Genomic DNA, 12,414 nt, shown 5'->3' with positions numbered 1-12,414 from the left:
GTATTTTGATTGGTTTGCGCAAAAGTTATTGCGTTTACTAAGGGAAAGATTTGTCATTTGTTTTTTTTGTTTTTTTTCGGGACTGCGACATTGCGGCGGACAGATCGGACCCTTGACTGACATTTTTGACACTTTTGGGGTTACCAGTGACATTATGCAGTAATCAGTGCTATACATATGCACTGTTACTGTAAAAATGACACTGGCAGTGAAGGAGTTCCCTTTATTGGAGAGGGAGGGGTTAAGTGTGTCCCTAGGGGCGTGTTTCTAACTGATTGGCTGTGGCTACTAGTGTAAGAACAGAGATAAACGGTCCTACATAGCAGCAGAACCGTTTGATCTCCATTCTTACACAGGGAAGAATGACAGGCGGCTTTGTTTACATTAGCCGCCTGCCTTTCTTCCGGTGTAACGGAAGATCACGAGTGCCCGGCGGACATCGGGTCCGCCGGGCACGCGCGCGGGGTGGTCCATGACCGTGCGGGAGCGCGCCTCCGGCGATGCTCGCTCCCTAGACCCTCACAAGCTAGCGACGTAGCCCTACGTCGCTTTGCCTGTGAGGGGCTGACTGCCGACGTAAATCGTCGTGCGGCAGTCGGCAAGCAATTGGAGCAAGTTTCTTTGTGTTTGGGATAAGTTTTCCTTAAATTAATAAAAACTGACCAATGTAAGCATCCCTGTCAGTGATCAATGTTTTGTCCCAACCTCTAACTGCGGTTTTTGCTGTACAGCTTGGTCTACTAAGGGAAGTTTGAAAAAAGACTTACTGGCCAGATCACCAGATGACAAAGGGGGAAAAAATTAAAAAAGGGAACTTGTGCAGCTACAAGTATTGGTAAGCTGCAATAAATTACACTTTTTTATTTTGTTTTGTTTTTTACCTTGTTAAAGCAACCTCACAAGTTCAAAAAAAGTAAAAATTTATAAACCTATTTTTTTTTTTTTTTTTTTAAATCCAAAGTTTATTCGAAAACCAACAAGCAACAGAACCAGTACAGGAAATACAGTAATCGTAGGAGATATAACATTGCTTTCTTCCTTTACAATAAATACCCAGCAAAGTAAATGGACACACGGAAGGGCATACATACATACAGTAGAACCCACTTAAAATATTTTAAATCACACATCCGCAAATAAGAGCAAAAGGAACATGGGGTTCCATCTTCTGGCCATCAGGCCCACCTCGAAGGCACTATAGACTAGGGCCCATTATTAAATAACGTGTATTTTGGACTCTCTACGATACAATAGTGCAAAAAATGGTCGTACAACATAGAACAGGAAGATAAAAAGGAGAAAAGACAGGAAAAGGGGGGGGAGGGGGAAAAAGAATAGAATATAGAAGAACAGACAATATTAAAAGAAAAACAGGCGAGAATCTCGCAAAGACCGGATTAAAAGGAGAGCACCCTGAATTAGACCTGCAGAATTCTATCCATCAGTAATTGCGCCGGGGCTAACCCCGGACTATCCAACCAATCCTGCCAAACGGCATTGAACTTTCTAAACGCATTTCTATGGTGATAGGCCAATTGTTCTCGTAACAGAATCGAGTTCACCCTGGTATAAACCTAATTTAACCCGTTTAGTAATCATTGGTTAACACTAAGCAGCCCTAGTTAACTCTTTCTTCACTTAATTATTTTTAGATATTCATTAACAACACTTTTTCTTTGTTCATCTCATTCATTTCTTTTTGCAGGATTGTATTAAAAAAATGAAAATAAAAAAAAGCTTTTATAAATAACAGTTGTGTGAAAACACCATTTCCGAGTCACTGTAAACAAGACAATATATAATTCATGCTATAGCTACAGTTGCATTCCTTTTTTTATGCAATTCTCTTTACTTCAAAGTGTTTGCTGAATCAATAGGCCGTTGCTGTTATGTTAAAAAAAAAAAACACACTAAATCATAAAGGGTATACAGATGTGTGAGCTAAAGTAGTTAATGAAAATTAATGAAATCTGATTTTGTTGCCCTGCTAAAAGAAACTCTAAATGCATACTGATCAAAACCATGGTGGGCTCATTTACACCATCTCCATACATTACACATGGACCGAAATAATGCACTGTCCCTTCTTGTGGCATCTCATTGCTTTGGGTAAAAACGTACTCCATGACCCCATTTAAAGTCATTGCCTTGAATGCTAAATTGATATTGGTTTTAAATGTGTAATTTTTTTGACAAACTGTACATTGCATATAGGATTGTATGCAATACCATTCTAGTATACCCTCAATACAAACCTAGAATGGACCACTCCTATTGAAATAGAACTGCAAATCTTCCACTAAAATGAAGAATAATCCTCTAAACTCATTTTAAGAAACCCGTTTTCAGTATCTGTTTGTGAAGGCTTATGGATGCACTAATGTGTTTAATCATTTATAGTTAAGAAAAATCTAAATGAGAGTAGGCTGTCCAAAATAGTATTATACAACCTAGCCGGTTAGTCTGTCTGCCATGGAGGGAGATTTACATCACGGAGGATGTAGCAACACAATAGTTGGATTCCCTGGGTTGTGGGGGAGTCGGGAACTTCATTAAGATCTTCCTGGCTTACCAAAGAAATATCCTGTGTGACCCTGGTACCAACCCAATAGTAGGTAGATGAGATTTAAAAGTGCCTACATATGTAATGCTGGGAAATATGATGTGCTGTGGGAAGTATGCACATGTGGGGGGAAAGGAGGGGATGTCTCTTGACTTTTTGTTTTCAGATTTAAACATTTTTACAATATACATGGACAGCTTGTCCTAACTTTTTTTTTTTTTTTTTTTTTTTCTCCATTGCTTATCGTTTTCTTGTTTCAGTTATGACACAGAATTAAATACCTTGGAGACCGATCTAGTGGATGAAAAGACCTATGCAATTGATAAAAGACCCTACTTGGATGTGCCTTCTGAACGGTCCCAAATTGAACTAGGAGAATATGAATATGAAGATGACTTTGAATAAACAGTACTGCAGTGTAAAAAAGGGGGTATCCTACAGCAGGTCTGTTATTTCCCCCTGGAGTTGATTATGTATTAGCTGTGGACGGCACTTTATACATGCTTTACAGATTTACTAAAAGACTCATCGTAACAATCTGCTGATAAGCATAAGCTGATATTTTTGTATTTATTGCTAAAACGATATTTATTGTATCACACTGTTTTGCTGTGCTGTCTGCTTAGAAAGTGTCCTGTATTTCAACAATGTGAATTTCCCTATTCTACTTTTCTGATAATTTCTATGTAGCAAATCTGGCAACAGGTTTACTGTTCTAATGGTAATGCAAGTAAAAAAAAAAAAAAAGTCATGAGGACCTAATTGTTAACCCTTTGTTTAAAGAAAATTAGTTTTTTTAAATAGATGTAACGCCTATAGTGGCTTAAAATTCTTCCTAAAAAAAAAAAAAACCAAATGTAACATGGATAAGGGACATTAAAATGTTTATTTGGGAAGCAACTGATTTGGCGTCCTGATCCTCCGATATGTTTGCATTCAAGGATATGCAGCCTGCACTCAAATATACTATTTCTATAGACTTGATTTAGCTTATTACAGGCCTTTGCTCTGTCAGAAGTATTTTACACTTACAAGAATACATTATACTAAACCTAGCAGTATACATACAATGTCTAGAATGTATACACTGTACTTCCTCTGTCTCTGCCAGTCCATCCTCAACCTGATGTTCCATCATGTATATCAATCAGCTCTTGTTCTTGCATACTAGCATACAACTGCATACTAGCAAGGCAGATACTTTAAGCTACCAGGGCGCCAAGCTGCATTTTGCACAGTGCGAGAGAGGTAGTTATTAGTTTCGTGGGGTTGAGTAATGTGTTTGGGTGACAGGAACGATACTGCTAATAGACTATTTCTTGATGCCATGGCGACCAAGATCTGTTTACCTGGTCTCACACAGGGAAAATTGAGGTGCAGTCTTCAGGTCCCAGAATATTTCTTGTATTGTGACGGATCAGGGACACAGAATTGATTTTTTTTTTTTATACACCCCAACTGCCAATGTCTGCTTGGCATGTTGGTTTTTAGTTGGATCTCATGAGATTTTTGGCACCAAAAAAAAAAAACCTTAAAAGTATTCTGTAACAATGTCCCTACCCTTTAATCCTTCCATAATATGTAACCCTGAACAGGCCCTTGATATTAAATTAATTTTCAAAATTACCTCGAACAATATCAGGTTTAGGGTGGGCTTTTAAATTAAAGGCCTCATAAATCAAAATCTCAACTGTACCATTGCAAAGAAACAATACTTAGGATGCCATGACTGACCACAAGAAAATACTATCTTACTGGCTGTTGTGCTAACCTTATGGCTTCAAGGCCTTCTTGGGCCATTTTTCGTGTGTTCTTGGAACACCAAGGTGTGAATGGGGTATTCACATCCTGTTCCAGGAAGACATGAAAAATGTGAGTCATGCTTGCAAAACAGTTCATTCTTAATAGAATCCCAAATGCTGGTAGCAGTCGCTTGCCAAAATTTACAAAGCTCACTGCCAGAAAAGGTACATTGGCTATTTGGTGCAAAAAAAGTGATTAGTCACGCAGGTGTGAATGCAGCCTCTCACTGACTTGCAACAAGTATGTTCTTCAGGAGTTCAGACACTTTCATCAGTCACTCAAAGTAATTGAAAGCTAAAGACACAGGCAACGAATACTACCTAAAGGCAAAGTCCGCAATGGCAGCAGCCTACATGTTTCTCTTAGTTCAGGTTTCCTTAAAGCATCTCCAGGTGCCTGCATATCTAGTCAGGCTTTTCTCATTTAAAACCCAAGCACTAATATGCAAAGAATTAGTTGAAGGCCTGAACATCTCAAAGCCTCACTATTTGTTAGTAAGGCCACCCAATACAGAAACAGGACAGTACTAAAGAAGTGCCTTCTATGTGCTGCCATTGGATTTTTTTTTTTCTGTTCACTTCCTCCTTCCACTTGACTCCTAAAGATTATCCTGAAATGTGCATACCTGTGCTATTGAGTGCCAAAGATACTGATTTGTGTTAGCTGGCTTACTTGAAGCTGCCCTTTAAATTCCCTAGCTAAAGAAAGTTCTGTTCAATTGCCTTAAATCATCTCTTCATTCAATTGTATGTCATGCTACCTTGTTTACACAATAAGCATTGTGCTTAAGTGCCATATAATTCAGAGTCCATTAGTTTCTTTAGTTATCACATTCCATTCCTTTCAGATCCCTTTTAATGACCAGCCTTAAGTCCAGTCTCTCAGATGAAAGCGGAACAAATTAGTTTGAGTGCCTTCAAATGTACATATGTAAATTGGGGGATTTACAGTATTTTATTATGATAAATTTCAATGAAAATGAATTTGTACATGTTTGCAGTGTAGAAATATTAAAATAATTTATATATTGTATTTTGAAATAAACTATATTTTGCACAGTTTTTGTTTCTCAGGCTTGCAAAGTAATCTGGAAATGTGACTATTTCACTGTAGTGATTGATTATTGTAGAAACCAGGTGTATATTAAAACCAGTCATGTAGCCTCTACAAGGCAGAGGTTTCAAACCCACAGATATTGGTATTATTTTGATTTGTAAAGTTTCACCATTGTACATTATAGTGAAATTTTCTCACTCCTTTGAAAAGGGATATTGTGCATGGTTATGTGGCTTTGTACTTGATGACCAAATTGCAACATTTGCTGCAGCTTCTGCACACATCATGCTATCGGATTTGTTCACAGTATATTCTGATATGGAGAATCCAGGAAAAATTGAGACCTCCCAACAAACTGCAGCAGGAACACTTCATGCGTGCCGGATATGCCAGGGTAGACCCCAAATGTAGGAACAACTACATAATGGAAGCATGACCTTTCTAGCTGATGTTACAGGGAATGCTTACATGACAAATTGGGACAATTCACTTCTATCTCTTGTTCTTCGTTCTAATTTTCAGCCCACCAATTACAGATCAGTAGAATAGAAAATTGAGTCCATTAAAGCTCTGCTGTGTTTTTAGGTCAATAAAACAAATAACCCTCTATCAAATGGAAGTTGCTTAAAGAGGAGCTCCAGTCAAATTCCTAAAAATTAAGTCTGCAACTACAAAAACTGTGGCTAGAGACATTTAATAAACAGATACTCACCTGTCTCAGGATCCAGCGCTGTGGTTCCCCAAGCCATTTGTTCCACTGATCTTTGGCACCTGGCTGCAAAAGCTTGTGGCTTTTGTGAAAGACACTATTCATACGTTAAGAGCTGAACGCTATGCTCCCAGTTGGAAGCCACCTACAAATGAGAGATAAGTGACATTAAGCATGATGTATGCCATCTGCTCAACAAGATGGCAGACTTAGAGGTTGTAAAGTCAGGTTTTTTTTATCTTAATGCATTTTGTGCATTAAGATTAAAAACCTGTGTGCAGCAGCCCCCTAATGCTTACCTGAACCCCCCTCTTGATCCAGCGATGTCTACGACTGTCTCAGCCGTCCGGGACATAATGAAAAACTTCAACAGTTGGAACAACAGCCCCATTAAAGGGTTTCTCTGAAATGGTGGAGGCATCCAACATCACTGCAACAGTCAAATCCATCTTCATCAGGCTCCTATACAAGCCACCCAATGTCATTAACAGGGCACACAGATCACTGGGCCCCAAACATCTCCAAGACATCATATGTCACATCCATTTCTATTTCCAGAAAAATCATCACGGTGGCAGCACACAACCAAATGCATGTTGACTTAAGTGGCAGTACCATATTACTACTACAGGCGGTCCCTGGGTTACAAACAAGATGGGGGTCTGTAGGTTTGGCAAGTCTAATTTGTAAGTCAGAACAGGTACATTTAAGTTTTTAGAATAGCATAGGGAAGGGTTAATTGCCCCGTACCATTTGTTTTGCTGTCTGTGCCCCTGTTCAGAATATTTCACTTCACTTTCTGTCCCTATGACAACTGGATTTTGAAAATGTTTGGTTGTTGTGGAAACAAGGATTGGTGATAAAGCTTCAGTGGAGACACCTTTTTCCCATGAGAACTCTTACATGAGTGAATTTCCCTTCCTAGGGGTAGATTTCTCCTCGCTTCCTGTTGCCTCCCTCTGTAAGTAGGAGTCGTTTGTAAGTCGGATGTTTGTAACCCAGGGACCACCTGTGCCTGACTTTTTATGACAAACCCTAGTAATTTGTAGAGCTCTGCGCAGATTCCTAGATGTCTTGAGGGCCAAAGACCTCAGATACTGTTGGGGTTAACCACTCCAGTTCCACACTTCCAAAGACAATAAATCTGCTTAAGCCCCGTACACACGTACCGATCGTCGGCCAACCGATCGGCCGTCTTTTGTCCCCGGGCTGAAAAGTGCAAAAGACTGCACACGAATTTTGTCCGTCGACTGCAGAAGTGATGTCATGGGATGGTTAACTTTCCCTGTGTTTTTTATTTTCTTAGCATGCCCAGTCTTGCAAATCTGTTGTCTGTCGGCCGAATTCTGTACTGACTGGCGAACAATCGGCCGTTCTGGTGTTGGCCAACAAACATTTTAATGCCTGCACAACAGATTCTGTTCGGCCGAAAATGCGCTGTCAGCTGTCAGAAGCATCATACTAACAAGCCTACAATCGGCCAATCGGTCGTCGGCCGAATATTTACGGCCGACAATCGGTACGTGTGTACGGGGCTTAACCCTTCATATGGTTGCAAATGTTTATTCCCAAAACCTGTGTACGGGCCTTTACTCTTTTGTTCATCAACAGACACAGCTCCATGTCTTCTTTGACCCTTGGGTTATGCTGCTCTCTAGGAATAGGACTAGGTGGAAACAAATCTGACTACCCCCCTAGGGCAGTCCAAGGGGGTATACTTCCTGCTATAGGACTTCAGTTTTTTCTGCCTAGTCAGGAGTAAGGACCTGGTTCCTTGCTGGGATCTTTGGTCCTGGCATTTTTTCCTCCTTAAATGGGATTTTTTTTTCTTCTTTGAAGTTCTCACAGCAACAGAAAATAAATCAACTGCTGGACTGGGAAACGCACTGGATGTCCTAGATCCTTTCGGTCTTCCCAGTCTGACCAGCGAGCGAGACCCAACTTTAGCTGCGCGCTAGGTTGGCCGCAACATTGCCCCACTGGATGGGGGCTGGATTGGGAGTGAAATACCTCGCGAGGACGCATAGCCCTGGTCACAACCTGAGTCGCAGCATTCCTCTGGCTGCAGCACCCCCATTCCAAGATGGTGCTGTGGACTGCCCAGAGTGGTGCCTGCTTGGTTCCCAGGTGTAGGGAATAATGAAACTCCTCTCCTGCACTCCTCTGGGGAAAAATGTTGGGGTGGAAGCGGGCCCTATCCTGGGGTTGGTAGGCCCCCCTATGTGTCCTTCCTTTCCGCCTGGTGTCCATCCTTCCCCCCCCCCCCCCCTCTCACTAGCAGGGTCCCCCTGCGTATGTCACCCTCACCTACCCCTCTTGTTCCCCCCCTCCCTGGGGTGGCCTTGCTACTTCAGGTACAGGGTCATGTGGTGTTTGGCTGGGGGGAGGGAGCGCGCTGGCGGCGGCTCACAATAACATTTTTATGTGGCAATGTCAGGATGGGGGTCCCTGTTAGGGCCCCCCTGGTGGACTACAAGTACCTGGAGGGCCATTGGGGTTCCTGGATGCCGCCGTTTTATTGTGGGGCTATTCTGAAGCTTCAGCGGCCATGTTTGAGTAGTCTGACAGCCATGTTTTTGGAGTTTCCCATTGAAATCAATGTGGTAGCCATTTTCTAGTAGCCTGCGGAGTGGTCATGCGGTGGTGGCAGTGACGGCACTTCCTCCTTTCTGATCGCCGCTTGGCGCTCTGCATCCTTCCCAAAGTTGGTGGTGGTGAGTCCCTGCAGTTGTACAGCTCCCTCTTTTTGCTATAGCAGCACCACTGATGCGCTGGTACTTGTAAAACTATCGCTCCAGCAGTAAAGGGGGTTTTTAGTGCAATTTTTTCACATATTGCGGGCGGCCTCCACGTTAACCATGGAGTCCCTGGAGCATGTGTCACCAGCTGACCCACTCACAGAAAGCTTTGGGACCCTCAGGGTCTCAGTCTGCCCTAGTGGCCATGATGGCGGTCCTGCAGTCACTATTGTCAAAAGTAGAAATGGTCCTCCCAAAGCAGCCTAGCAAGATTTCCCCCTCCCCCCTTTCACCTGTATCTTCTGCCTCCTCAGATTCTGAGGTGAATTTGGACGCCATGGACACGAATCAACCCACCGAGTCTTCAGCCACGCACCCTGAGTGCTCAGACAGTGAGGATGAATTCTCTTCCACTACAGCCGCGCATAAAAAGGCGCCATCCAAGGTGACTAAGTGTCCCCCCTTTCCTGCCTATTTCGATGAGATTGTCGCAAGTCAGTGGGGATTCATGAAATGCATGGTTGGGATACCTAAAGCGTTTCGCTAGTAGGTATCCTTTTTGAAGAAACTGACAGTTTCACCGGTGGTGGATTCTCAGGTTTCCAGATTGAATAAAGCCACGCTTCTTCCTGTGGAGGATTCCCCATCTTTTAAAGACCCTGTGGACAAGCAAGCTGAGGCTCTGGTCTGATACCAAAAAAGTGCTGCGCTATGGCCAAATAAACAACTCGAAATGCTGCTGTGCAAAAAATCTAAGTGATTTTAAAAAAGTGACAGTGCAAGTAAACAGCGCAAAAAGGTTGTAAGTATTAATAGGAGTAATAAAAGTAATAAAAAAAAACCCTAAAGTGCATATACATATTAAAGTGCATGGTGCAAACCTGTGCAATAATAAGTGCAAATCTAAATCAAACTCGTATAGATACACCATAAAAATACTAAAAATTAATTGACATTAATTAATAATAAATCAATGGTGATAATTCCGCATAAAAGTCCATACACAATCACAGAAAAGTGCTTCAGCAAGTAGCCAGTGAAAGAAAGTCCACAAAAGTGCTTAAGTGCTGAGAAATCTGTGCAAAACCATGCCAGCAATCAGATGTGATGTTGTGAAGATAGACCCCCGTAAGATGTTCCACTTACCAGGCAGAATGGACCCCTAGACAATACTGTATGGGGGTCACACAGGCATATGTCCAGTAAGGAACCAGGTAAGTATCCTTTTAAGGCTCATGTGGAATATAAATCTCCCAACGTGTAGCTCAGCAGGATAATGGGACCATATGGGGGAAGGAAAGGCTCACAATAGTGTAATACTGATATATACCGTTTATTAATAGAAGAAAATATATTACACTCACATTTGTTCAATAAAAACAGGCTTTGTTCATCATATGCAGACTCCTGCGTGTCTTCCGTATTGCGGTGCGCTCGGGGCTGTGCTTGGTCCCGATGTGCGTTCCACCGCTACCGGAAGTGACGTAGCGGCAAGCATAGGACCCGGAAATTTTGTGCGGGTTCAGAAATTTAGGATGGCGTCCATTCGCACGGTGGTGGCATCCCTTCATCGAGGGGATTTTCTGGCCTCTATCAACATCAAGGATGCTTACCTTTTATATCAACATCTGCTGTGTCCCTGTCCGTCGTTCCTTTCTAAGGTCATCTCGGGTTTCCACTTGAATGAAGACATTGTGTTGCCTTCTTTGTGCCCTAAGCTGAAACATTCTAAAGAAACTGCTTTACATTTCCTGGATGTGGTTCAGGCAATCGGGTTGTACCTGGCGGCGACTGAGTCGATTCGGAAATCTGATTCCTTTTTTTACAGATGAATCTCGTAAGGGGCAGGCCGCATCTGCTTTGACCATTACCAGATGGATCAGGCAGATGATGGAGCAGGCCTATTCTATTAAGGGTCAGGATCCTCCTTTCCCTGTTGAGGTGCATTCTACAAGAGCGCTTAGTGCCTTCTGCCATCAGGTGTCAGTGGTCCAAGTGTGCAAGGCGGGCACATGGTCGTCTGTGCATACATTTACAAAGTGGATGTACTCTCATCTGCAGGCTGCTGGTGCAGAGGCTTCTGCCTCTTGAGCGTGTATTTTTTTCTGGTTGGTGAGCTCCAGTTGTTCCTGGTTTACCTGGTTGGCTATGTTTAGCCCTTTTGGGAATTATGTGCATTGGTGTGGTTTTCCTACTACTTATGATGACACTGCTTTGGGACGTCCCAAGGGTCAAAGAAGATATGGAGCTGTGTCTGTCAATGAACGAAAGAAAACTGGATTTTTGTCTTGCTTTAAAACCTTTTTTTCTGATGGTCATTAACGGACACAGCACCCACCCCTCTGTTGAGTTGGGTTATGTATTTTTTTCTGACACTGCTTGTTACAAACTCAAGTCCTATAGCAGGAAGTGGGAAGAATATCCCCCACGGCCTGCCCTAGGGGCATAGTCAAATTAGTTTTTGCCTAGTCTTACTCCTATGAAGAGCAGCATAACCCAAGGGTCAAAGAAGATATGGAGCTGTGTCTGTCAATGAACATCAGAGAAAAGGATTTTACGGTAAGACAAAAATCCAGTTTTTAAACACTGCATCCAGTAGAAACCCGCTATTCCCTGTTACCTAAGCGGCAACTGCATCCTGCCCACTACCGTGGATAGGCAATAATTCCTATTGATTACATAAGATTTTTGTTTACCCCATTTTTCCTTTGTCTTTTTTTTTTTTTTAAGAAGTGATCATATGATGTCTGTTCCTAGCTGCATAAGGGGCATAGCAGCAGGAGGCAGAAAAACAGCACTCTGGTCTTCCCTGTACATAGTTGTGCAGGGGAGAGTGTCAGCACAATTCTGACTATTGGGCACACAGTCTGCCTGTAATCCAAGTACAGTACAAAGATGAAAACTGACCATTTGCCATTTGGATTGAGGAGCTTCCAATTGTCATTTTAGAATCAGAAGAATATCAGGATCACCAGGTATTTACACAAAGATTTGATACAAATTGCCATGATAGGTAGCCCATACCTCCTAGGTAAATTGAAAATATAGGACTGCGAAAAGATGGGGCTTTGTATAGGCAAATGGGAAGAGGAGGATCACAAATATTACATAGTTGTAATAAAATGTACTCTTTATTGTGCATGTGTAAAAACTAGTATATATATATATATATATATATCACATAGAGACATATATTGGCAGGCTTGCGGTGTGATGATCGTAAGGAGTCCCTTATGTTGGTTGCCAGGTGATGAATATATGTGATGCCGCTAACACATTTGAATATTTGGAATATTTTTGGGGCATTGCCTGCCTCATATATACAGCGGTCTATGTTAAGGCCCCATCGCTATTGATTTAGAGTACTGAGAGTGACTAGCCCATTATAAGCATGTTGTGGGTATAATGTGATTTAAAGTGATCGAATGGAATGCCTCCCCTATCTGCACGATTACAGTTGATCCAGCGCATACCTATCGTATATGTCATCTCTGGTGATCTGCCCCTTATCGCATGTGTTCGTCCAGGTCTCTGTTGCAGTGGAA

General features: G+C 42.1%; 1 protein-coding gene across 4 annotated transcripts in view; it reads left to right on the top strand.

Annotated features, from left to right (window-relative positions):
- LOC309546332 (serine/threonine-protein phosphatase 2A regulatory subunit B'' subunit beta-like) overlaps positions 1-3,302 on the top strand; it is a 98,412-nt gene extending 95,110 nt beyond the window's left edge. For 3 of the 4 annotated variants that reach the window (XM_082245946.1, XM_082245945.1, XM_082245948.1), the window contains one exon: positions 2,824-3,302. In XM_082245946.1, coding sequence (XP_082102072.1) covers positions 2,824-2,968 — 145 coding nt within the window. In that variant the 3' untranslated portion in view covers positions 2,969-3,302. The remainder of the gene's footprint in view (positions 1-2,823) is intronic. The other variant, XM_082245947.1, reaches the window with a different exon arrangement.
- Positions 3,303-12,414: the final 9,112 nt, after the last annotated feature.

Source organism: Pelophylax lessonae (genome assembly GCF_965119305.1).
Source record: "Pelophylax lessonae genome assembly, chromosome: 2".
Classification (NCBI taxonomy): Eukaryota; Metazoa; Chordata; class Amphibia; order Anura; family Ranidae; genus Pelophylax; species Pelophylax lessonae.
Note: the sequence above shows the minus strand (reverse complement) of the source record. Positions and strands in the feature narration are given on the sequence as shown.